The sequence below is a fragment of the Hoplias malabaricus genome, chromosome 5 (genome assembly GCF_029633855.1).
Source record: "Hoplias malabaricus isolate fHopMal1 chromosome 5, fHopMal1.hap1, whole genome shotgun sequence".
NCBI lineage: Eukaryota > Metazoa > Chordata > Actinopteri > Characiformes > Erythrinidae > Hoplias > Hoplias malabaricus.
The window spans coordinates 52542825-52570739 of record NC_089804.1 but is presented as its reverse complement, the minus strand read 5'-3'; the positions used below and the strand labels follow the sequence as shown (position 1 = coordinate 52570739).

The 27915-nt window shown below is 39.0% G+C and overlaps 2 protein-coding genes across 6 annotated transcripts; both read right to left on the bottom strand.

The window, feature by feature from the left end:
- Positions 1–2804: 2804 nt before the first annotated feature.
- Positions 2805–7157, bottom strand: asb8 (ankyrin repeat and SOCS box containing 8). 2 transcript variants are annotated; one of them, XM_066672276.1, is made up of 4 exons: positions 7080–7157; positions 5581–5763; positions 5154–5258; positions 2805–4607 (listed from the first exon to the last, which is right to left on the bottom strand). In XM_066672276.1, exons 2-4 carry the CDS (start codon positions 5707–5709, stop codon positions 3972–3974), a joined length of 870 nt encoding a protein of 289 aa, XP_066528373.1. In that variant the 5' UTR covers positions 5710–5763; positions 7080–7157; the 3' UTR covers positions 2805–3971. The 2 variants fall into 2 exon arrangements, with proteins under 2 accessions (XP_066528373.1, XP_066528374.1); XM_066672277.1 differs by having other exon boundaries at positions 5581–5753; positions 7080–7137.
- Positions 7158–10876: 3719 nt separating this feature from the next.
- Positions 10877–27210, bottom strand: larp4aa (La ribonucleoprotein 4Aa). Of its 4 annotated transcripts, none has more exons than XM_066671002.1 (17): positions 26627–27210; positions 21880–22006; positions 21171–21314; positions 20953–21037; positions 20723–20859; positions 20382–20485; positions 20175–20285; positions 19964–20017; positions 19671–19880; positions 19038–19141; positions 18736–18777; positions 16909–17109; positions 16383–16434; positions 16126–16284; positions 15186–15310; positions 14864–15032; positions 10877–14339 (listed from the first exon to the last, which is right to left on the bottom strand). In XM_066671002.1, exons 1-17 carry the CDS (start codon positions 26756–26758, stop codon positions 13935–13937), a joined length of 2361 nt encoding a protein of 786 aa, XP_066527099.1. In that variant the 5' UTR covers positions 26759–27210; the 3' UTR covers positions 10877–13934. The 4 variants fall into 4 exon arrangements, with proteins under 4 accessions (XP_066527099.1, XP_066527100.1, XP_066527101.1 ...); XM_066671003.1 differs by having other exon boundaries at positions 15186–15307; XM_066671004.1 differs by lacking the exon at positions 18736–18777.
- Positions 27211–27915: the final 705 nt, after the last annotated feature.

Genomic DNA, 27915 nt, shown 5'->3' with positions numbered 1-27915 from the left:
CTCTGGACCCACCACGACCCTGAATTGGATAAGCGCTTACAGATATTGAATGAAATAATTTTTAGGAAAGATGGGTCACAGCAAATCAATCCAAAGTTTTTCTGGGTGACCTTTATGTTGTGATGATTAATTTCTTTCCTCAGGTGAGAGCAGCCTCTTCCAGGCTGCCCTCAGTTTGCAAGCATTATTTTCCTAAATTACATTTAACACAAATCATAATCATATATTAATATTTTTCTCTGATTATTTAATTCGAGAGGGATTCACAACGAATTTGAAATATGTTAAATTACTGAATTTATATGAACGTGATATTTTAAAGACAGAATATGAGACAATGCTTAATGAAAGCTCCTAATCTCTCATGTTTATTCATCATTTACCAGGCCATAGTGATCAATGAACAACATAAACATCATCCTCTGTTTTCTGAATCCATTTTCCCATTCCTTGTTATGAACTTAAAAAGGAAGCAATGGTTTTAAATATTTATCTATCCCCAACCATCGACCATAATGTCTTGCATAATTACTGGATTTGTTCCAACTTCTTGCATGTGGGCACTGTGTTGGATAGAATGAGTGCTTCCAGCAGTCAGCTGAGTCATTGAGTTTGACAGTTAAACAATCAGTATTAGTTTTCTCATAATGCAGCATATGAATATCCATTTAATCCCTAGTGCAGCAGAGATATCTTCAGGTTCCCACAGCAAAATAGAGGTGTGGGGAAGTTAATGGAGAGAGGGCCTTTATTCTATCCTAGTGTTGTTTCCTTCCTGAGAAATGTTTCATTCTTTTTTAAAAGGACATCCTGTACTTCCATAAGTGGCTAAAATAGAATATGAAGGGAAAAAAACCCCAAAGCTTATTGAACAGATATTAAAGGGAACGTCCGTGATTGTGAGGAAACAAGGTTCTAAGCTCTGTGTGTTGTTTTTTAATGTGGAACAGTGTGTTGAGGGTGGACAACTGTTGTTTGTTCGTGGCAGAAATGTAACTTGTCTGTAAGTTTTTATTCATTGTTTTTATCACCACAGAAACACATTTGTAACTCGAGTTGATTAGTTTTGTAGCGTTTTCAGGAATGCAGTTAGCTGCCTCCCAAATATGGTGACATTTCCACCTTAAGTGATGCAGCAAAATTATTTCTCTATGGAGCAGGAATGGTTTGTGCTTTTCAACGTTTGGAGTTCTCCCCATAGTCTAAAAAACTCCAGATGCCTCTGCCATAAGCAGAGAGAGAAAGCCAAGCATTCCGGAACTTACTCACTTACAGACACTGGGGCTTCACAAACACATTAAACTGGCTTTAACAGACCAGACATCTGCTAAATGTTATAAAAAGTATTCCTCTGGGTGACTGTCTGTGAGGAGTGTGGTGCTCCGGTTTCCTCCCACAGTCCAAAAACACACATTGTTAGATGGATTGGTGACTCAAAAGTGTCCGTAGGTGTGAGTGTGGGAGTGAATGTGTGAGTGTGTGTTGCCCTTTGAAGGACTGGCGCTCCAGGGTGTGTTCTCTCCATGCGACCAGTAATTCCGGGTAGGCTCCGGATCCACCCCAACCCTGAATTTGATACGTGGTTACAGTCAATGAATGTATGATTACAATTGTGAACTACACCTTTAAAAATATCTGTTATTAAGCAGATGAAAACACTATATATATATATATATCCAGAAGTATATGGTATACATTATGGTTATGTGGGCATAAGTGTGTGGCTATTAACAGGACTTTAACGGGCAGTTTGTCCCCCGGAAGTGTACTCTGATTTTTTTTTGTAACTCGTATTTTGGCACCTGAATTTGGTCTATCGGATTTGAGCAACTTAGAAATATATTGTTTGATTTTTTTTTAAGCTTGATTTTTTTTTAATCTGAATTTATTAACCTTGAATAATAACAGTGAAAACGTGTTCTTGAAAATTCACGAGTTCAATTGAAGAGCAATTATATTCAGATGTATAATTACAAAGCAAAATATTCAGAGGTGGAAATCTGAAGACTTAAATTCAAAAACTACAAAATTGCATAATTTCAGTGCTACAAATTCAAAGGTGGTAGCATAATATTTCAATGTCTGATGAGACAGATTCGCTTCCATATCCAAGCACCCATAATCAGCTACCTCTAAAAGTGTTTCACAAAAGAAAACCCAAACGTGAAGACTGTCCGGCCAGGACACTGCTGAACTCTTCTAATTATACAGGTTTGACTTTATGTTTAATTTATAGTCTAAGTGAACAATCCAGCCTTCAATACGTTATGGAAAGTGACTCCAGATCACCCTCTGATCCTCTTTCTTCTAATCCTTCAGCATCCAATTAAAGGCCTAAAAATAAAAACTATAGATACACCCCGTATGTTTAATAAGTAATTGCATGCTGAAACCCTGTAGAGCTCTGGGTGAGAGTTCGGTCTTGTGATCTAGAGCCCCCTGCTGGTGCGCAGCTAATCTTACATCAAGGGGAACTCCACATTTGAAAGGTTTCTGTTTAAATAACCCATTAATATAGAAACCGTTGCTCTGTCCTAGAAAAATGTACAGAATATTTCACAGTGGTAATGTTAGGAACCAGACAGCATTTAATGCTTCTGAAAGTTACCTGAGAGAAAAACATGACATGAAATGGAAACATTATATATGTGCTACGCTAAGTTTCATCCTCTTAACATTTATTTTAATCTTTTCATGGAGGTGAAGTACATGCTTTGTTTTATAGGGCAATATATAACTGAATGTACTTTTAAGAGATATCTCTGAAGACATCAGTAGAATGGACTGTAAATAAAATTAGTCTTTGTATTTCTGACAATGCATTTCCTGTCAGTGCGGTTATTAAGAAATTCAGCAAGCTTCTTTAGAAAAGCACAATTCACACTGACACAGTGATCGACATTATTTACAACTGTCTGGAATCTCTCAAATGAGTTTAAATCAATTAAATGAGAGGGTCCATTTGCTGCCAGCTATGAACAAAACCACTGGAAAAACAGGGTAGAAAATATTTGTGTGATGCAGAAAATGTTTCAGAAAATTTAAAGAGGGGGAAATACACTCATTTTCTAGTTGCACACAACACTCTTACATCAGCTTTTAGCAATACATTTAATAACTTTTAATCAGGCTATCACTGTACACACAGACTACAGTGATAAAGGGAAGGAAAAAAAGGTCACTTAGGTTTCACTCACAATTCAGAAGTTAAGCTGGGTACAAGCTTATTTAATTCCTTGTTTTAAGATATCCGAGCCCAGGACGGTCAAAACCTGGAATGATCATGCTGCTGTGTTAAATGGGATTAATAATTAATAACATAATCAGACCCAAAACCTGAAGGATTTGTAAGCTATACAAAAAGAAAAAAAAAAGTAATGAACAGACAATGCCCTTTAAGAGGTTCTTTTTCAAACTCAAGACACCACTTTAACCTGTACCTTCCAGCACCAATACAATCTACAGATAAAACAGTCTAAGAAATTATTGTCCAAGCATTCAGTTTCATTTAAAAAACAATTTGCAAAGACTAAAGGGAGGGTCATCTAAAAGTCTCCAATAATCAGATCTCAAACATCTGCTTTGGGTGGAACAAAGACATTTATGAACAGTTCCAAGAAGGAGCTGTTAAACTAAACTACACAACAAATTAAGAACTTTGTTTGTATTATTTAAAGAGTATATACACTTCGTTGCCTTATTTAGTGTTACTTCTGAAATACACTGAAAATATTAATGGAATATATTTGCGAATATGAACTACAGACCTGATCCTATTGAGATTATTACAAAAAATATATATAATAATAATAATAATATATATATAAAAAAAAAAAAAGGAAATCCTCTCATACACATGGGATATTGACAGCCAGATTGTGACTTGCATTCAATAAAAGAAATCAGCACAACTACACCCTCATTGTCTTATCTTTCATTACAGGCAGTCCCTTTTCTCTGCTGTTCAGTGCTCAGTCTCTGAGGAGAACATACTCTTTGACTGACTCCGGCAGTGGTAGCTGCTTTACTGCGGTTGGAAGATATTGCACTCCGAGGCTGGTTCGCACTGCGCAACGGGCCAGTGCTCGTAACAAAGGTGGCTGGGCCACCATGCTGGTCAGACGTGCCAGCAGCTGAGGATCTTTGCTGAGCTCACGGGGCAAAGATCCATCTGCCCTTCGGATATCGAACTTTCCTGCGGCCCGGCAGAGCAGCTCCAGGCACTCCTCCTCCTGTTCTGTGCCCAGGCCTCGCGCCAGAAGGGCCACCAGCCTGGAGATGGGCGTCTGGCCCTTGAGGTTGGTGACGTGAACTTGGGCACCGTACTCAAGCAACACACGCACGCTCTCCAGATTGCCCTTCATGGCCGCCCAGCTTAGAGGCGTGTCATTATTGTAGTCACGGGCATTAGGGCTGGCTCCGCTCTCTAGCAGGGCACGCACACACTCTGGGTTGTCTTTAAAGGCAGCCCAGTGCAGAGGCGTGTCCTTATTGCCATCCAGAGCATTCGGAAGAGCTCCGTATTCCAGCAGTAGCTCGACACATCCTTCGTCTTTCTCTGCAGCGTAATGCAATGCGGTGCGGTTATAGCCATCCAAGGCATTGACCTGGATGTAAAATAAAGCATGAATGGAATAATAGGACAAAGCAAAGGGACACCTAGTAAATTCATGCAGCCTAAAATTATTTGTAAGATACTGGCACCTAGGGGAAACATTGAGTTATTGAGTTAAACTTGTAGTTACTACACTGTACACTGAAGGATCACTGCATTAGGAACAACTACCTTCTTTCTACACTCATTATCAACTTTGTAGTCCTACAATTATAGACCACAGTCCAACTGTTTCTCTGGATACAGTTTTATCCCCATTTCACACTGCTATTCATTTGTCGGTGCCCCCACAGGTCCACCACAGAGCAGGTAGATCAAGTGATCAAGAGCTACAGTGATCATTCAGTGTATGCATGTATGGAGACTAATCTAGGGCCTCATTGCAATGTCAATTGTCATTCACAACTGGCATTAAAACAGAGTTAATAGACTTTAGAGTCTAATTCCGGTAACCTGAACCTAAACCATATTCTCAATATCCAATACCATGCTGAATCTGTGAGTATGTGATGTAATTTAGCCATCTATGCGATCATACCTCGGCACCTTTCTCCAACAAAAGCTCCACACAATCTGCATCTGCCACCATGCAGGCACAGTGCAGGGGCTTCAGAGTGCCATGCATCCTGTTCACGTCTGCACCCTGAAAAGATGTGAATGTTATGATCAACTACCAAAAGAGTATAAAACAGAGGGTGTGTCTCAATGATTAGGAAACAGCTGAAGAAGACCATTGCATCACTGAAGGTTTTCCCACTGCTTAGGTCAGAAGGCTGTGCTGTAGTAATACTGCCTATATCAGCATTAACTAAGTCTTAACTTTCAGACAAGACTAGTGCTACCGAGGCAGTGCTATAGACAAGTGCTATAGTCGCCCTGAACTAGAACACCCTCATTCAGCTTATGATCAACGGTACATAACTTAACACACTGAATAAAAAAGAAAAAAAACACACCAAACTTACCCTGCGTATAAGGTCCTCCACATTGTCATGTGGAAATGAGCGGATGGCTGCAATTGTTCGGATGAGCCTTTCTGAAAGTGAGTATTTACTCTGAATACTCTGCATGATGTACCACATAGTCGAGCTCATGTGGAGCAAAAGGACATTGCACCCGGGCCGGGTGGCACTCACAGCTGTAAGATACTTAAATTAAATAAATAAATAAAATAAACAAGAATGATAACATTCAATAAACCTGTTAATGAAGTAAAAATAATAATAAGTCGTTCACAAGACTTACACATCAGGCTACGTTAGTAGGCGTGTGAGTTACAGTGCAGTTCGCTGTGATGCTTCAATTCTAAAAATACATGTTCTTTTTCTAATAAAAACACTTTATTGGAGGTTGTAAATACTTGGACTAAGCAAAACGTATCATCAGTGTCCAAAGAAAACATGTAGTCCTATCTCCAAAACAGTAATTTTATAGAAAAGATGGGAAAAAGCTTGATGTTCAATGGAAGCCAGAGATTTTACTTTAAGTCATTCTGGAGCATTTCTAATATCGATTCATCGTGTCATTTTCACACAGTTGGAAGGATAGCTGGGGTGTTCAAATGATGTAGAAGCTAACGTAACCAACAACGTTATGTTCCTTTATTTCCTTGGGTTTATGGCGTATGAACGCTGTCTGGATTCGACTGTTTGAGTCTATATTTAAAATATGCAGTTTAAAACATAAAAATGTTTATCAAAAGTAAGTTTATATTTCATTATCAACATTTTTCTTTCACAAAAAACGACCGCTGAAATCCCACAAAGGATTTTATAACGAGCTGCCAGGAACACAAAAAAAAAATGTCTGGATAATGTTATTGCTGACAGCTGACTTTCTATTCCACCTTAAATGGTACAGCATTACGTTACGGTGCCGCGGGTGCCGAAAAGAAATTGCTGCACGATTTAAGGTGGAACGGAGAATTCGACTAAGAAGCTGACAAGGCCAATTTAAGAGGCCGGTTTCATCTTATTCTAATACTGTCCAAACGCACTGAGCTCTCTAAAGATTAATGATAACTAAGTATGTTTGTTGTCACTTAAATAACAGCGAAAGCTTTAAAAATAGCTTTAACTACCGGTGACGTTTCTTGAACTTGAGTTAACGAGAAGCTACGCAAAGAGAGATCTCCTCGGCTAGAACAGAAAGTTATTACCAAAAATAAACATGTCACGCTGTTTTCGTCTATAGTTTAGCTCTGAATGTTTTAAACAATGCAGACGGCGTCAGGTAACTGGTAACTGTACTAATAAATTGTGTTAAAACAGCGTACAATCACGCTGTTTTGTTGTAAGCTTCGTCGGCTTTTTTTACCGTCAACAAACCGGCCAGGGGTTTTCCTGCACTCGCAACGATAATATAAGCTAAAAATCAGCTTTCGGTGTATAAAAAAAAATTTAACTAATAAATATGAGCCGTTATTCGTCTATTTATGAGCAGTACAAAGAGAAAAAACCCATACCTTTTGGTCCTGTCACTTCACAACCCAACCCTGCTCAACAAAAACACGGCCATGGAAACGTCACCTGTGAGCAGCGAGTTCGGCGGGGTCCCAAATACCTCTACACTCCCTAAATAGTGCACTCCATAGTTCAGGAAATAACGGTTTTTGCACACAGCAGCGTACTGTTTGTCACATAGGGGGCCTTTTGTATTGAAATATAAACTATATAAGCACGGCGTGGATCCTAAAGCCCTTATATCGTGTTCTACTTCGTGCCCTACGAAGGGAAATTGAGCCATTTGAGATCCAGCCTTAAAACTTTGTATCCACCCGTCCACAATTTACTGAACATTTTATTCCGACGACTACTGCCTTCTGTGTCGAATTAAACACTCAAATGGGTAATGCCGAATAGCTTAAAGCACAGCTACAAGTAGATTTAAACTCTCTCTCTCCGTCGCCCACTGCATTCTTCACATACCCAGCTGTAAACTCCAAATATAGTCAGCACATGGCTCCACTGAATCTGGGGGTCGGGCTATACATTGCAATTCTTCATGTGGTAAAAATCTTTATGGTGGCAACAAACAGTTTAATTCGTTTTATTAATCTAATGAACCAATACAAATAATAAAAACAATGTGTATTTAGATGAACATAAACAGCACAACTGCCCTGTTTTTTAGAACTTTTAAAGTATGCACTTCTAGTATGAAACATTGCCCATCAGTGCAGCTTAAATGTTACTCTACCTGGTTATAAGCAGTTTATGTGTTTATTCAGCTCCATTAAGCACTTAAAAACAATTAAAAAACTGAAATTCAGTTAAGATAATTACAATTAATCAGACTATAAATACACATCTGATTAAGTTCTTTAAGATTCAGTGAATGTAAAAATGTCTTTAAAAACCCCCGAGACAAGGCTGTAATCCAAATCTGGCTGCACATGTAAAAGAAAAAATATATTATCCATCCATCCATTATCTGTAACTGCTTATCCAGTTTAGGGTCGCAGTGGGTCCAGAGCGTACCTGGAATCATCGGGCGCAAGGCAGGAACACACCCTGGAGGAGGCGCCAGTCCTTCACAGGGCAACACAGACACACATATTCACTCACACCTACGGACATTTTCAAGTCGCCAATCCACCTGCAACGTGTGTTTTTGGACTGTGGGAGGAAACCGGAGCACCCGGAGGAAACCCACACAGACACAGGGAGAACACACCAACTCCTCACAGACAGTCACCTGGAGCGGGATTCGAACCCACAACCTCCAGGCCCCTGGAGCTGTGTGACTACGACACTACCTGCTGCGCCACCGTGCCGCCCAAAAATCTATTATATTATCCTCAAAATATTGATTTGTTCCTGAAATCTGCTGTTAAACCCGATATTACTGAGTTTTATCAAAATGAACAGAAACCACCATTACACTATTCATCTGTAATAGTCACTGAACAGGTCCAAGATTCTTCTATGTACCCCTCAGTGACAGGGTTCAAAATGGAGTAGGTTTTGATTATATGTGGTTCCTCCAACTGGTTAAGAATAATGACTGAGTTGTGGAGAATTTGGGTGTGCGAGAGGGCACTAAATGACACTAAAAAGCTTTAGGCTATATTTGTTGGAATACCTCGTGTACAAACAGCATATTTGCTTAACTTCCTGGGACTTCTGCAAACCAAGGACACATGGTGTAAATCATAAAAATCACAAAATATCGTCCCTGCATCCCTGCCCTAGGAGAATTGTGTGCATGATTAATGAGTGAGTTACAAACCAACGCCCTGGTTCTCCAAAACATTTTGGTGTTAAGATCATACTAACATAGAATGTTAAGTGTGATGCTCACTCTACCGCTCAAGAATCTTTGTTCTAAGGTGATTTTGGAAAACTCAGCTCTCTCCAGGGAGCAGCTTGGCACCTTAAAAGCCAAACAAACCAAAAAGGGTTTGGATGAGTTAAGATGTGAAAGAGAATATGGAAATAGATGTTTCAGTTAAGACACTTTTGGCACTTTGTACTCTCTCAGTCGTTTGACTGGTGTCTGTGAAGTCAGCTTCAGATGTCAATGTCTGTCAGCTAGCGTTTCAGAAACTAAATTACCAAATCAAAGTAAGGAAATCTATGCTAGCTTTAATTAGCTTTAGTCAATCAATCCTTAAAGTTATAAAGCTGTAAAAACCTGAGATCCACTTCTGACCTTGTGGATTTATGTACCATAAATAGTAATTTTACATCATTCTCATTTCAGATAAAAAAAAGAAAAATTAGAAAGAATCAGGAAAAAAAAAATATTGCAATGCACACAACATTATAGGTGACATGCCAGAGTTCAAATTGTTGGTGCACGTCTTGCTGGCGCCTCTGTGACCAAGACAGCAAGTCTTTGTGATGTATCAAGAGCCACGGTATCCAGGGTAATGTCGGCATACCACCAAGAAGGACAAAACACATCCATTAGGATTAACTGTGGATGCAAGAGGAAGCTGTCTGAAAGGGATGTTCCGTTGGGAGCTCCGCAGGGTCAATACACACAGCCGGGCTGCTACAGCCAAACCTTTGGTCACTCATGCCAATGCCAAACGTCGGTTTCAATGGTGCAAGGAGCGCAAATCTTGGGTTGTGGACAATGTGAAACATGTATTGTTCTCTGCTGAGTCCACCTTTACTGTTTCCCCCACATCCGAGAGAGTTACATTGTGGAGCAGCCCCAAAGAAGCGTACCACCCAGACTGTTGCATGCCCAGAGTAAAGCATGGGGGTGGATCAGTGATGGTTTGGGTGGCAATATCATGTCATTCCCTTAGCCCAATACTTGCGCTAGATCGGCGCATCACTGCCAAGGACTTCCGAACCATTTTGGAGGACCATGTGCATCCAATGGTTCACACATTGTGTCCTGAAGGCGGTGCCGTGTATCAGGACGACAATGCACCAATACACACAGCAAGACTGGTGAAAGATTGGTTTGATGAACATGAAAGTGAAGTTGAACATCTCCCATGGCCTGCACAGTCACCAGATCTAAATATTATTGAGCCACTTTGGGGTGTTTTGGAGGAGCGAGTCAGGAAACGTTTTCCTCCACCAGCATCACGTAGAGACCTGGCCACTATCCTGCAAGAAGAATGGCTTCAAATCCCTCTGACCACTGTGCAGGACTTGTATATGTCATTCCCAAGACGAATTGACGCTGTATTGGCCGCAAAAGGAGGCCCTACACCATACTAATAAACTACTGTGGTCTAGAACCAGCGTTTCAGTTTCATTGTCCAACCACTGTATGTATGTAGCCACTCTATTTTATATATTATACAGAATGGCAATTTAATGTTCTCTCAATTTGCCTGTAGTTCTTTGTCAGCCTGTTTCCTCTCATACCTTATTGTGTCAAATTGATCTCTGGGGTTTACTTCAGATATTAGTTGCTCACTATTTTAACTCCTTGTATACGTTCACACACAGAGTGGATTAACCTAGTTGTCTGAGGGTGACTAAATATTCAAAATATTTTATTAACTTGTGACACATTTAACTAAAATGGATTTTCACCACTACTGCAGGCATAAAGTTAAAAATAGTAAATGTTATGAAATTGTATATGTTCAAGGGCTGCAAATATACACCCTCCACATCAACACTGATGTTTCATGCAGTGTGGAAATTAGGTCTAGATTCTGAGCCTCAAGCACATGCTTGAGCCCTAGGTTTCATTCCAAAAACAGTTACCACAGTCAGTTATGTAAAATGTATAGGACTCAAAGCATGACATCATGCAGCAAAGGATTACTGAAACTCTACAGCCAAAACAAAATAATTTATTTTCTTTTTTTGTGACATTTTATGTAGACAGCTAGAATTTAGTGTCTCCAACACTTTCAATCCATTGTTATATAATTTTCCCTCTGCCACACCACCCAAATCAAAAAAAAAAGAAAGAAAAGAAAATCATTTAAACAGTAATACCCCAAACATTAAGGAGAATGCTATTCCTGTAGATTTTTGCAAGCCTGTCAACATCAATATCATTATCTTATGCTTCTAGTATGATTTCACATTACATAACAGTAAGATTTTTTTTTTAAACAAGTTAGTGCATTTTGTTTCATTACACTAAACCACTAGCTGCTCAAATTCATTAATGAAAACAAGAAAATGAAGAAAAAATAAACAATAAAAGCCCCAGTGATTCGTTATTTGTTTACTGCATTACTAAGCCTCTAGTAAATGCATCAAGTATTTTCTCTGCTGAAATCTCAAAAATATACAAATGTTAAATCTGTGATTCTCTCCCGATGCCATTTTGTACATAGTCAGGAACCTGGCCTACATTGGATTGGGCTGAGGTGAGGGAGGTAGGGAAAGGGAGAGGGTAGGATTAAAATAAATATAAAAAAAAAAATTCATAAAAGCAATACTTACAATGAATTACACAGCAATACTGCATCTTCCTCTGATTACATTTTTTTTTTTAAATAAACAGCACCAGTTCTCCTTCACATATATTTTTTTCATTTCTTTTTGGCGGTGGCAGAGTCCCTGCTTCTGAAAGCTCGCTGCCCAAAAGGTGTCGTCTAAGACAGAACTCTCACCATGTTGGGAGCTCCCTGTATACAAAAGCAACTCTAATCCAAGCGTTTTTTAGTGCAGAATCCAAGAGCAAAAGTTTGTCTATATCAACCGATCAGCTTCCGAGTTTCCACTCTCTTCCGTGTATACAGGAGCCATCAAGAATCTTGCATTGAAGCTTCTGTGAAGGAATTTCAGATATTGCTATAGCTATCTGAACAGTCAAGCAAGCGATAGATATCTTTATATTTTGGTTCTCAGAAAGAGAAGTCACTCACTTTTTTGTATAATGAAGGAGGACACAATAGGCATATATTAATCTTGTAGTTTTCTCCCTCAAACAGATCTGTTCAGTTACATGAAATGACTAGTGTACTACAGAATGAACAAGACCATCAATGTGTGACAGATCGGTGTCTGTGCTTTAACAGATTTATTTAGGCATGGAAAAACTGGTGTGTGTGAGAGGATATATGTATGCCAACACTTATCCTTTTAGCTTAGAACATTCAAAAGGCCTTCGGTAAAAGTCTCTTTTCTCAAACAATCTATAGAATAGCTCTCAACAGGGAAAGAAGCAATTAAATGCGTAGTATTGAGCTCTGCACTGCCCAGAGAATCATTTAAACCCAGCAACACGAGTCTAATCTGCCATTGTGGCTCCGAACTTTGGATGACCACCAGGAGACTGGCGACACCACAGGCTTTGCCATACTTTCAGGTTCCTGTCTTGTACAGATTTTGCAGCAACTCTAGTGGTCAGAAGGAATGAGATTAACTGAAATTAAGTTAAACTTTACCTGACTACAAGGTAGTTTCTGGATGTACAAAAATTTGTAACTGACCAAAATTTTTTATAGTAGATCCACAACCAGTTTCTGCCATTACACAAAGAATATTGACAAAACTCAACAAAATAGGCTTCAGGCTTTCCTGACTTACATCACTATGACATATCTAAGCACAATATAGTATATAGTTACTTGCCATTTGTTAATATTGAATGTCCTGATTTTTTTTTTTTTAAAATAGAGAAAACAAGACACCCAAAATAAACCCAAAAAAAAAAAACAGCCATTGGCTTAGCTCGTCTATCACTAGCCCAATCTATCACAAATGTTGTAAACACAGCCATGTGTCTGCCTGATTATCAGGAAATATGAGCTTGCTCAGAAGCCATTTTGGGAAAATAATGCAAAAAAAAAAACAACAAAAAAAAACAAAAAACAAAAAAAACAAAGAAAAAACAGAACATGAGATGACACAGCACTTGAGTGCTTATGTACTCGACTGTGATATTGTGATGTTTCACAGGCTCTTGTTTACTCAAGCTAGCTAAAAATAATAGCTTTATAAAAAAGAAAGAAAAAACACTCTTCAGCAAACCAGTGATCCAACATCACAGCATCAAGATTGGCAGGCTTTAAACCTTAATAATTGATTTATGCCAGTCTTTACCAAAGGCCCAACAAACCATTAGTCCTTGAGCTTTACACGTTTCTAAATACCATCTTTCTGGGCACTGGAGCGAAATGTAATCAACAAACTAATTCACGCATATTAATGCTAAATTCCAAATTAACAGCAAACCTCACTGCTGCTCTAATTTGCAAATCAAGCACACTTTGCATGTTCTATAGGGATCTAAATCCCATAAGAGTTTAAAATCAACACTACAGCAAAAAACTCATCCTTCCACACAAAGATCAAAGCTCATGTACATCTTCTCCATCACTCACTTCACACTATCACATTCCCCATGCCCTGCAAATGCAACCAAAAAAAAAATAATAATCTAATCATTGCATGTCAAAAGTGATATCTTTGTATAGGGACATGACAAGAGTGTGCATGTTCCTTTTTCTTCTTAGTGCATATGTTCTTTGCAGACCACCATTACCGGTTTCAGCTCAACACACTGAGCTCTGGGCTATTACATTACCCTGGGTCCCATCTCTCCCCAACTGGGTAGAAGACCCTCTGTTCCAAAGAGGAAAAAAAATAAAATAAAAAGACAGAAACATTGAAGGAAAAAAAAAGCATTGATTTACATTCGGAGGGGACATTGTCAAGTTAAAAGCATACATTTGTTTTTTCCTATTTGATGATGACCTCCTTCGACAAGCTTACACTAGCTTTTGATTTTTACATGCCCTTATGCCTGGATGACCCAGTCTGTGCATTGTCATTTCATAAGATTATTTGTGCTCCAGGCAGGCGAGGTGGCTACTATTAGATTTTATATATATATATATATATATATATATATATATATATATATGGATTTTGTTTAGTCTTTACTTTGGCGATACAGGGGGGATGTTCTGCTCTTTGCCAGTGTGTCTGGATGCCCCTTGGGGTGAAGTGCGCCGGGTGAAAGGGGGGCGTCTCTGCTGTTCACGTAGTTTAAACCCCCCTGTGTTGGCTCTTGGAGGGCCGTTGCTGCGGTAGAAGCCCTGAGAGTCACGGGCCAGCCGGCCCTCCCTGGCCTTACAGTCCCCTCCTCGCTCCTGAGGTCGCTCTTGCCGTTCAGCAGGCCTGCTGGACTGCTCCTCTACCTTGTTGACCCGCAGCTCTCTTAAAGGCTGTGTGGCCGCGCTGGCTGGGGCAGAGGTGGTCGCTGGAGGAGCAGGAGGAGGAGGAGGAGGGGGATCCTTGGGAGGCCGTTGACACACCTCGGCGTAGCTGAGCTTACGAGGCTCCTTTAAAAAGTGTGAAAACCAGATATAAATTCTTAAAGACTTAAACAAGGATAAAACTACTTGCTAGCGACGACAATGTGTACACAAATGAAACAATAAAATGTGATTAATCAATATGAAAGTGATTTAATACAATTCCAGTATTCCCAACTCACTCCTCTGGTCAGATTTCAGAGCTTTGAATCAATGAGAACATTCAGTATTCAAAAATGCAAGGCTGCAGTTTCTTTCCCAAGAGAGAATGATGCTGTGTGTACACACACCACTAGGGTGGACACAACTACTGGATAAATCAGTTATTATTGAATTATTACAATTTTAACATTAATTGTAAGCATGAGTAGCATAAACATGTACTATTCCTTTCACAGTTTCCACATTAAGATCTCATAAATATGCTAGTAAACATAAGTCTTATCTTATTCTAGTACTCCGTCTACTTATTAACATATGTCTGCAAAAATACTGTAAAATATGTATTGCACTAGGTGTGCTTAGGCCTTGTCAGTGGACACTATCCTCACCGGTGCGGTGGTGCTGGAGAGGGCAGCGTTGCCCTGAGGTGCTGCAGGGCTGGCTGGACTCGGCTGAGTCTTTGGGGCAGGTGCAGGCTGAGTGGGGGTTGGGTTCACAGGCATATCTTTATGGACCAAGGGCTCAGCTTTCTCCAGTTTCTTCTCCTGAGGGCTTATGCTAAGAAGTGGAAAAAAACAGATGGAACCAATGGAAACAAAGAATGCACATTAGCACTGACAGAGACAGATGTGAAATCTGACGACAATAGCAGCTTTCAGTCTAGCATTTGTCCTTAAGACACAACAGCTGTATACTCTAATCAATGCCTACCTATTGGTAGCAGGATCTGGAGGATGGACAGTGGGTTTGATTGCAGTCTGGGCAGGCCTGGGGACACTCTCCTCCAAGATGGGACCAGCAGGGCTTACGGCAGACTCTTTGTTGGTCTCTGTCTGCTGGAAAAATTGCATTCTTATAAAAGACCAAAACTGAATCTAACTGCAGCTTTTAGCAATTGAAAAAAAGGAAGGGAAAAAATGTACATACAGGTATTAGTTAGATTTTTATGAGCATATTATTACTTTAAGAAAATGAACAGCATTGTACAGATGCTTGGAAATTTCATGACATGTTTACTGAACTGCAGAATCATTCATTAAAAAAAATATTATAAAAGTATTATTAATTATCCCTGTCTTGAACATGAAAGTGAAGTTGAACATCTCCCATGGCCTGCACAGTCACCAGATCTAAATATTATTGAGACACTTTGGGGTGTTTTGGAGGAGCGAGTCAGGAAACGTTTTCCTCCACCAGCATCACGTAGAGACCTGGCCACTATCCTGCAAGAAGAATGGCTTCAAATCCCTCTGACCGCTGTGCAGGACTTGTGTATGTCATTCCCAAGACGAACTGACGCTGTATTGGCCGCAAAAGGAGGCCCTACACCATACTAATAAATTATCTTGGTCTAAAACCAGGTGTTTCAGTTTCATTATCCAACCCATGTACATTAGCGTGGTAACTGAAATGTTGATTAATGTGCATTGCCCCCAATAAACAACCGAACACATTTAAATGATTTTCATAGCATTTGTAAACTAATACAAATTTTTATCTGTATTAGTCATTTGGATCTTTTAAAATATCAACAAATTATACACTGGCACCAGGTAGAAAATTATAATATTGCTCAATCACACAAAGAAAAAAAAAAACCCACACACACAACAAACAATCATTCTTTCGCCTTTCAATTTTCACAGCTCACCTTATCTCTGTTCAGACCCCGTACTACGTCAGACATGCGGTTCTCCAACACAGGCTCCCCCTGTGGGCTGACAGAGCAGCCAGGTAGCGGAGGAAAGTTGGTGGCAGCAAGGTCAAATTTAGGTGGTGGAACTTTCACTTCAGCAAGTGGAAGTGGCCTCTGCAGCATTAGATAAATCAGAATAAATAAATGAGACTCATGACTGGGGAAAAGTACAATTAAAGACTAAAACCAAGAAACAGTCTCATTGGCTTTACCGTGGTGCGTTCATCCTCTCTCTTCCTCCGACTTCCTCTGAATGTAGTCCTCCTGTAAACACAGGTTTAGAACTTCAGTATTACAGGAGAGCCATACAACAGAGGATATCTGAGATCACTGTTGGGTGGCAATTAATTCAATGAGTCATCCCAGTCTCTAGAGAGCTTCGATCAGGTAATCTCACTTCATGTCTGGCTTGATGGAGGGGATTAAGGCTTTTGTGGGGGAGGGGGCAAATGGGTTGGGAGCAGTATAGAAAAGTAGGAGAGGAACAATTCCACAAGGCAGTACAGCATTTTTGTACAAAATTTAAAGAAAGATTCTGTGCCAAACAAATGTGCATTTATTATATTGTCAAGCATTCAAGCTGCAGAGAATTACTTACAGAATTATAAACTTATAGAACTATCCAAGGCAATGACCATTAAGTTTTACCACGACTGACAATTATCAAAGTTCAACAGCACCAAACCATAAAGCTTTAAAATATACAAAATAAAGCATAAAATTCAGCTCCAGACAAACCTTCCCCGTCCAGCCACAGTGCCATCGTCAGTGGTCTCAGTGGAGGCAAGGTGAGGGAAGGAGGAACTTAGCTCGGAGGACCCTGCTGCTGGGCCACTGCTTGCAGGGGCCTGTGGACTGCGTAGTCCATCCACCAGAGACACAGGCGGGACAGTAGTGGTCAGCCCTTCGCTAGACCTCGTCTGAGGCTTGACATGGTTCCTGTTCAAACACAAACAAGCATTAAATGTGATGGGAAGCTCTACAAAGATCGGCTTGGACAGAAGTTCATGATTTATCAAATGGGGCATCATGCATTATCAGTGAAAACATTATCATGACCTCCTTGTTTCCACTATCCTGGTCCATTTCATCAGCTCCTCCTACCATACAGGTGCATTTTTACAATAATTGCTTCAGTTGGGAGGGGGTGGGGGTGGCTCCTGACCATTAAACATCAGGGTAAAAATGATAACATTATGAACAGCAACAAATTTGACTGCAGTCTGTAACTGGAGAACTACAAAGTGCACCGATAATGGTCAATGGAGCTGATATGAATGTACAATGGGTGTAGAAAGGAGGAGGTCATTAAAATGTTTTGCCTGAACAGTGTAAATATATTTGCAAGCATGTAGAACTGCATTTAATCACTGCATTTCCCTGCCAGTAGAATAACTGACGCTTTCTCATCACAAAACCACAGATGAGTACATACACTGTATTCCTTACATGGTGAGCGCATTCAATTTAAAAAGGCAAGTACTGATTTAGCTGCCTTTAAAAATGTAAGCCCAAAGACATATCTTTCTTGGTTTAAAGTATAATTCAACCAAATGGTTCTAAATTCATAAACTATTATATAGTTAAGACAAAGTAGTTTGGTTTGAAACGCTCCATTTTAATTTTTCACAGTGGCGTTTATAGAAAAGTGATGTATTGAGGATTTAATGAACCTTAAAGCTACCTTACTGAATATACAAATGCACTGCGTACAGCATGTTTCACAATCATTTTCATTTAAAATATAGTAAATATACAGCTACTCAGTAAAAAGTAGATTTTGCACATTTTATAACTATTTAAATCTGGGAGGTGTGCGTATGTTCAATGGACTTTTTAAAGATGTTTGTGCTGTTGATTGCAACGTCTGGTGCTTATTTTCAGCATCGTAAAAAAAATCAGCTCTCTACAATGCAATGTTTCACACCAAACTCTGGGTGAATGCATACAGCATATGTCAGTGATTGAATTAAGCAGAAAACTTGGGGTGTGGGAGGTCCTTCTTACTAAATGAAAATTTTAAAGCACTGGACAGGGAACTCATTTGACCTTAAAAGCTTGCTCTGTTAACCCGAGAGACACATTTCACCCAAAGCATAGAATAGGATGAGCAACCACAATGTTAGTTAAAATGATAATGTTATTTAGACACAGGAAAGAAAGGCGTCACATGGTGTCAGAGTGGCGGAAAAGGGGCGAGAATTGGCTACACAAATAAAAGAATAATTAAATAAATAATCAGTTCAAGAAAAAAAAAAAAGAAATGTCTTATTGGATTTGGAGCTTCGTATTCAATGTGAGCTTGAAGTTTCTCCCCACACCAATACAAGCCTCACTGCATAAGCTTGGCCAAAGTATCACTGGGTAACTTCACTTAAATCAAGAAGTAATATTAATATAAATGAAAGAGAAAGGGGGTTTAGTTAAACAAAGAGTCTGGACATGGTAATGTATGGGCTGAAGCACTACTTAATGATATATTTCAATGAATTATATCTGACATATGAAAAGGGTTGAGTGATGATTAGGCAGATATAATGATATTTCAGACTTCGACAGTTGTACCTGAAGGCATTTATTACATTCTTTCTTGAATAGAGGGGGACACTGTGGGGACAATAAGAAAATCAACATGAAGAGCTGAAAACAAACAGATCTCATTCATTCAAACAACCTACCTGAGCAAGTGGTTATATTACACAGCTCAAAATGAAGCCATGGGTTAAATTTTAAAAACAAAAGTTAGCACATTTTCCTAACACTAAAACAGATTTAGAAATGTATTTAGATATAGCTGAAGGTGTTGCTTCTACTGGACAATTTTCTACCAAAAAATTGCATGCAGGATAGAACTTAAAAGAACAAACCGGTTTCTGCTGAAAGGGCGTCCAATGTTGAGAGAATTTGAACCAGTCTTGTAGTGCCCAGATGAGCCAAACCCATTGACAAATCCACTGTTGGGAAAAGGAGCCTGTGGTAACAGGAAAATAAAATAAAATACAAACAGAAATATTTAAAGGTTCACAGATTTTTCAACCGTTAAAAAGTCCTTAACAACACAGTCTCAAATAATAAGCGTAATTAAGTATTAATTATAAGGGTTTGGACATGAAATCCGATTTTCTAGTGGAACACAGCCAAACTGTTTATAACAGTGCTAATAAGAAACTGATATATTTGAGAAAAAACATTTAACAAATTATTATAGGGCAGAAAGGACCAGACACCACACCAAGAAAAACCATTACAACTTGATTTAACATAACTTCATTGCTTTCAATATAACAAACATTTACACAAAGCAACACCTAATTCCTATCTCCATCATTTTGAAGGTAGAGCTGACAAATTTCTCTACAATTAATTAATTAAATCAACTAATGTTTAAACGTTAATGGGTGATTTATACAGATGATTTGAGATACTAGCAAGAACACTCCATTAAAAAAAGCAAAGGAACCTAATGCATTTCAAACATATGTTTAAATAAAAGCCCTTACCAGGGGAGTCTCAAAGTATGGAGTTGGTGAAGGAGTCCAGGTGGGAGGTACAATGCCATAGAGTGGATACTGCTGTTGGGGGCTGTAGACAGGCTGCATAAATAGTGGTGAGTTGTACTGAGACTGTGTGTGTGACTGTTGGTACACACTGCAGTCCAGGCTACGGTAGCCATTCTTCGCAAAGAAGGTGTTGATGGCTTTTATTCTGGCCTATTGATGACAGAGGACATATCAAATGAGTAAACGAGAACATACAGGTAAAAAAGTAGGAAGAGTATGTAATAAAAACTCACCATAATTGGTTTTCCCTGAAATGTTTTGACTTCTTCCCTTAAATATTTGTAAGCCTAAGGAGAGAATAAACGGTAAAATTTAAATGAACAAAAAACTACTAATGAGTTTAAATCATGTGTATGCAATAGTTATAATAAATATAGAAATGCATGATACTGGATAACACCATTAAAATGAATCAAAAACAATAACACCACCACATGCTTTTACCTGTTGAGCATCTGTGTCTGATTGGAATGTAATGTACCAGTTGTTGTTGTGTGCAAACTCCACACTTATGACCTTAGGACAGTTGTCATTCTTGAACAAAGCTTCCACTTCCTAGTAACAAAACACAATATGGAGAACAAATTATAGATGTGAAAGGTTTTGTTAGAGATGCCTCAATCTTTTGCTCCTTCATTACAGTCTTAGTACCTCCACGGGAGTTGTTTCAGGAACCTCTCGCAGGATGATGATGCAGCGTTTGTGGTTTGGCCGCACTTTCTCCCCTTTCTCGTCCACTTGCACCATAGGAGAAGCTGAGAAGAGGTAGCAAAATGAGTCAGGCAGGAACACAATGAGCTCCAGATTGAAGCCATATCAAACCATGAAACCCTTCTTCATCCCGCCCCCCCTCTTTTTATTTTAACAAATTAAAACAACTTGAAGATCAAGGAAATCATTCCCCATTTCTGAGATTTCAGAAGCAAAAAATTAAGTGCTGCACAGGCATAAAATGACGTCTTTTATCTAAACCTACACTGGCAAATACTCACATCTTAACACTTCTAATATAAGATCCATGTCTGTAGTGAGGACCTTAATTCCTTCCATGCTGGCAATAGTCCATATTGGGACAAACTGGTCACTGTCCATTTGAGATATCAGGTAAAGATCCTTCGATAAGTTTTCCCTGTTGGTCATAGATAAGTGTGAGAAGCATTCAGAACCCAAACGTATACACTTAGGGAGATTTGACTGCAGATATCTTAAAGACTAGAACTACCTGGAGAAGCAGAATTCCAGTTCTTTCTTGAGAGATTCACGCAAACTTTCTGCAGAGAGAGGCTGCTCTTCTGACAGTTTGGACTCTGTACAAAAAATGCAGGCCATCAGAACAAATGTTTGCCATTTAAGAGATGGCCCAACAGGCAATGGCACAGAAAGATACACTGAATTTGACAGTGAGCAAAAAAACATTAATCTGGTGTTTATAATACTAACCATTAGTCCCACCATTGGGCTCACAAACCAGGAAGTTGGGGTCAGTGGGATCCATGCCATTAACCACACCCTCTGCAGATGCAGCACTATCGTTGCCCACGACAGTTGGGAAGTTAGGCGCGTATGGTTTACATCCACTGGGTTCTGAATAAACAGAATTAACTCATATGAGAGGTGTCAGGAATACTATCTTCTGCATTCTGAATTTTATTGCTGAACACAGTGATTAGGATGGACAACACACACACACGTACCAAATCATAGCATTATGACTACCCCCTTTCTACACTCACTGTTCATTCTCTCAGCTCCTCTGACAGCGCTAACACTGATCCACCAGCCAAATACCTGCTCTGTAGTGATCCTGTTGGGAGTCCTTACCATTACAAAAGGAAGCAACAGATGGACTACTGTCCATAAATATAGAACTCCAAAGTGCAGTCAGAAGAGTTGAGAGAATGGGCAGTGAGTGAAAGAACATGGAGGTGATCATAATGTTGTGGCTGATTTCTATATTTTACTGCAGTGTACCGAAGTGTTCATTTCAATTTTTTTTATAAACTGCAAAAAAAAAAGCAAATATTGCAAAAGTGTGATATATACACATATTGACAAAATTTCATGAATCATGTTATGTTCCTGCTACATTATGCAGTAACATAGCTCTTCTACATTTCAGATAAGGACAGTCTGAATCATGACACTTTACCCTCAGTCATGCTGGGCTGGGACCAGGGGGAGGCCTCAGTGCCATCCACAGGAGCGTCACTTGGTGCAGCTGGAATCTCCTGCCACACTTTTGCGTTAGGATTGAGACCGGCTCCTTTAGAGGTGACCTGAGAACATCAGATTACATTCATTTCACTGTCATTTCTGAGCATAGTTCGTCAACAAAAAAAATATTCACCAAAGAGAATGAAAGGCTTTCTATTTTTGTCATTGTCAGTCACAGTGTGATAGTTTCACCCAACGTTTAGGACCAAGAGAGTCTCTAATCTCATGCAACAATCACAGCTTCCAATGCTGGGCACAGTAATTCTGTACAATCCAATTTCTTTAATGGTAAAAATATTTTAATATCTTACTAACATTTTAATAGTACAAAATATAAAACTGTCCAATACAAAAATTAATACTACATAAGTATGTGGCAAAAAATGCTTGTGCCAAACTGGTCTGAGTGCATGTTATTAACTTCAGCACTTTTTGACCGATCTGCAATCACTTAGTAAATATTCCCTTTTCTCGTGTAATCAACATGCACTTTCAGCTTGTAAAATGAAGTCAAAATGAAAGTCAAACTTGAGGTATATATTTCAATGACACGCCTATATAGATCCAAATTTGTTTATTTGTTTAATAATAACATTAAAGGTTCTAACATATTCTAATATTCAGTTCACAGATTTTGGTAGCAGAGCATTACATTTGTCAGTGGAGGTTTAAAACTGTTTATGTAATAAGTTCAAACCATTCAAAAATTTAGTCTAAACATTCTTCTAAAGTTGCTCACTGAAGTTAAATTTAAAATGCCCATCTCTCCCTTGATAATGTCATTTAAACATACTATATAATAAATGACTGAAAATTGCTTTCTATAATTTATAATGACTTTGACCAACTATATGGGTGAAATAAAACAACGCATCTTCATCTTTCACCTCCCCCTAGCTGTCCCCCACGTTAGTGAAAGAAATCACCCTCTCCACACATTTATTACTTTATATTAGAAAAAGGCATCACAGATGAAAGCTTACTTAATGTATATGACATTGTGTATGATAAATCCACACTAGTATTCATGAAACTTTTAAAATGAACAATAAAAAGAGAGACATAGTTATTTTCATTACAGTACCTATATCAGCCATTTCCTTTGCCAGTAAAACAAGTTTTAAAAAAAATCTGAATCACGACACCCCAAACATTCTGAGCTTTAGCGCCTATATTGTCAACAAGAGAAGACTTGCACAAAGTCACATATTTGGATTTCAGAGATAAACATCAATGGTCTACTCCACAGTGTGACATAATACAGCACAGGATTATTTAAACATTTTTATTCATAAGCCTAGATTGAGTTGTTTTTTTTAGCCACTTAAAATCAAAGCACAAATTTCAAGCCACACGTAAAGCACTTTGAATTTGTAGGTGTACCATTTAAAGGAGTGCCTCAATGCTTTTCCAAGTTTTCAACAATGTAATCATATGACAATATGAACGGTATAACTTGCTTCATACAAGAAGAGTAGCCTCTAATTTTTGATATATTAGCCTCTCTCTGATCTCATCATGCAACATATAGTGTGAATCATTCAAGCACAGCATAGATAAGGACACATGAAAGGGTTAAGCAAATTTCTTGACATTTTTTATTGTGAACTAGTCTACATTGTGCCATGCCAACATGAATTTTGCTTTGTGCATAACTTACACTAAGCATATATTTTGCCTTTATATTGAAACAACATCTACACAATCATGTGACAAGATGGCATCAATGAGTAAAGGCTACCAACAAGGGCTACAAAAATACATACTCAAATCCAAAATTTTATGCTGTCACATGACATCAACAAATCTGTAACTGAGACTGTAACCAGACTTATTTGTACCTTAATGCACACAAGAAGCTCAGCTCAAATGTAAATTGTGGAGTAAATTGTTGTTGGGAAACAAAGAATCACATTATTCTAAAGCACATGCTGGAGAAGCATTTTGTAACAAACAGGCAAGCTGACATGAAATTGTAAAGGGCCTTGGATGTCTGCTCCATCTATTAAAAACATTATAAAGCTCCCCATTGGTTTGTATTAATGATCATTAAAATAATGTACTGACCTTCTGGGTAAACTTATTTGAATAAGTATTCTGTATACAATATTATTGGCTAAATGAAAATATATTTAAAACCCTACAGCTCTTGTAACCCGAGTGGCCTTTTTTTAATTCCTTTTCTTTCACATTAAAGAACACTCTACAGAAGCCATACCTTTGGAACGGAAACATACTACTTATTTAACTGTTACAGTCTTTATATGCAAAAGGGAAATGTCATGCACCACAGTTAAACAAAGCCTTGGATACTGTATACAGTGCACACAGGCTTTGCTGGATACGGTTTTCCTGAGAATGTGAACACATTACGTCTTGATGGTGAAGCACAGCACATTCTGATTATTTGCTTATTCATTGTCACTGGTTCATTAAGGTTTCAGGAGACAGAGTCACCCAATGAAGACTGCTGACACTACTTCTTGGCTGCAAATGCAGAAGTGCATTCCAGCATTCACGTTATATTGGAAAAGCTTTATTCAGTAAAACGGAGAGATGCTGAAAGCGATGTAATTCACATTTCAATTACGTGTCTCTCAACAGGCATTTATACAGCACAACTAAAATTGGGTTATTGGGGGTGAAAAAAAATCTGCACTGGTTTCCAACTTGGTTACAGCTTGCATTGCTAAAATATTTATCACCTGGACATGTTACATGTGAATGGGGGCGCGATTGTAAGCAACCACCTGCTACAAAAGGGACTACCTAAGAACTGTTCAGCTTAAGAACAGCTGTTAAATTTTTCAAGTTTTAGCACTTATGTATAAAAACAATTTAATGTCCAAATACAAGCGGAAATAAGTGCTGCCCAAGAATGAAGTACACAAATCATTAACTTAAAGTAAACTAGAGAATGTATTAGTTTATAAATCCCTACACGGGCTCTAACTTAGGTTGGCTTATTCGAATGTTCCATTCCACCTTAAATGGTGCAACCGTTACATTGAAATACAGCGCCCTTTAAGGTGGAACGGCAAATTCGAATAAGTCAACTTTACCTTCTTAGACCACTCCAAATGTTTATTATGCAAATGTAACGTCTGTCGTATAATATTACAACACATACGTTTTTGCGAGTCATTTTTTGTGTAAAACGTCGTTCGTAAAAGATTTTATGCACATTAATTCGACATTATTCGCCATAACCGTCGCTGTCATATGACTCCGCTAGCCTCGCTAGCAATGGCCTCATACAGGCCGCCAAACGTTAGCCATGAGCTCAACACAAAACTAAAGACCGTGATATCTGTTTGTCCGCTCCATAAAAAAACCCTGTCCTTTGGGATTACATTTAACATCTAACGATTTCGATAACCAATAGGTAATTCTGTCTTCACAGTAAAATAAATACGGGCGCCTAAACTCGTTAGCTAGATAACCAACGTTAGCTGGTTACCATGATAATTCATTATGCGCGTTTCTGGGGGCAAACTACAGACCGTAGTGTACTGTATAGAGTGTATGTTCTAATCTAATGGCACATTTGTAAATACACAGTTGGAATTACCGTATTATTCTAAAATCTTCACACTATCAGCAACTTAAAATTTATTTAAATATACCCGTGACTCTGCACAAGTCAAAATACTCTTGATTTAGTTCTTTTCCCGTTATAACAGCACCTAAACAAGTACAAGGCATTCAGTTCCACTTTGTGCTTTTTCTTATTCAAGTATAGATGCAAAGATTAAGTGAAAATGAGGATGTAGATTCTAATGGGACAGTCCTCAATTTGAAACTTATTTGATCTGGTTAACTGAAAAAACAAACTGCTTTGTGGATGACCACCTTTGGTCAATTTATCACCAGAAACGTTGTATCATCTGCATACTGTCTTATTTTCTGTCAATTTGCTTATCTGAGTAACATTTTGGCAGCTCCACGTCCTTTCAGATCCATATGTTTGAACCGTCTTCTCTGAGACACCTATGGATTATTTTTCAGGTCTGAAGCACAAGTGTAGCTGGATTAAGTTCCAAGACTAACACTAACTGACAGTTTTGGTGGCCTAGATTATTGCACGGTTGTTATGAGTCACATTTTCTCTCTCCCTCTCACACACATACATACATATATATATATACCCTCTTAATATATTCCCTGAGCTTCCTTTTCCAAATGTGAGTAGATCTAATCTATCCTCAGAAATATCTCCTGAGACACTGAATAAATTGTACATATGCTGAATGACTGTGAATGAAATAAGATGACAAATAAGGGTCTCTGACTTTTTACACAGTGACCTGCGACCAAATTAACAACCACAAGACGTTGGCCATATTTAGGTAGTTACGCTAACCTAAGCTCGCCCTTATATATACATATAAATTCACACACGCGGTTTGCATACATTAAAAAAAACAATGTCAAATAACACGTGGATGTTTATATTTTTAACTCTTGTAAATGCTCAACGTTAAGGCATCTTACGCAACACGTATTAATTGGTTCTGGCTTTATTATTAACATCATTATTATTTTATGTTTATTGTTATTTACTGTTTACGTTCTTGGCGTTTTCTATTTTAACGAAAGACACAGATAAATGCAGGAAGAACAGAACAGCACAAGGCAAGCCAGAAACGAAAGGACGATAAACGCAAGGCCCCAGGACTCACCATGATTCCCGAGTCTCCGCCGGTCTCGCCTCCGGTCCCCCTGTCGGTTTCGGAGCCGGTCCCGGTTAGGGTGTCTCGGCGGGTGTTTGGTCCCGGCTGCTCGGCCTCCTCTCCGGCCTGCTCTGAACTCATCGGCCGCTCCCTGGCTCTCAGCGCTGTCTCTCTCGCTCGCTCTCTCTCCCTCTCTCTCTGCGGCCCACGTGTGTGTCCCACACTCCTCTGACAGATTTATCAACGACCAGTAACACGGAACCGAGGAAGAGCTACGTGGATCGTGAAACGATGTCTATGGAGACTCCCGGGCGTCCTCCTCCTCCTCCTCGCCGACGGAGATGTCCGAAGGAGTTTAACGCTGCGTTATGGCTGCAGCTGGAGAAGCGCTTCGAGTTTAACGCCGTAAACGAAGGTGGAGGAAACACAGATAGCTACAAAAGCAGAAACGAGCAGTAGAGTCGATTATCCACCTCCTGCTGCTGCGTCTGCTCGGGTCCCGGGCGCCAGAGAGCAGCGCGGCGGAGCGGACACAGCGGACACGCAGCGGCTTGGAGAAGCAGGCGGCCACCGGCACCACTTCCCCCCGCGACCTCCCCCTGCCCTCCGTGCTCAGCACACATCCGCTCAAAGCACAAATGGCGGCCCGCATGCACAACCTCCACAATAAAAGCAGCTTAATGAAACCACAGAGCATTTCTTAAGTCATACATTTATTCATTCATGTATGTGTTTATTTAATTCTAATTTTATTGATTAATTTTTAGCCACATCTGTGTTCTTGTGTGCAATTACAAATGTGCAACAGATATTCTAATTTACCAGGGTGGGTGTCTGGGCACAACTAGCAGCTAGCAGCACTCTCCAAAATAAAAGTTTCCCCACAAGCAAAATAATAATTAATCATATTTTTGTAATTTTTGATATATAATAATATAATAATGTCTTGTACATTTTGAAACATATCATATACTAGTACACACACACACATTCTATGCCTTTTAAAAATATCCAACTTCTGCAAATAGATATAAAAAAATTCAAAATATTTTGTTGATTTACTTTAATGCTCTCTCTCTCTCTCTCTCTCTCTCTCTCTCTCTCTCTCTCTCTTTAAGCACATTTAAAAAATGTATTATTTATTTATTGCAATGCCGCACTAATACAAACAAACACAGGAAATGTAGTTTGCACATTAAGCTAAAACTATGAATTAATCAAACATTGTTAGAATTTTTTTTATTTATTTTTATTCTTTTGTTGGCTGCTGAGTAAGAGAACAGCTAGCTTAGCTCAGT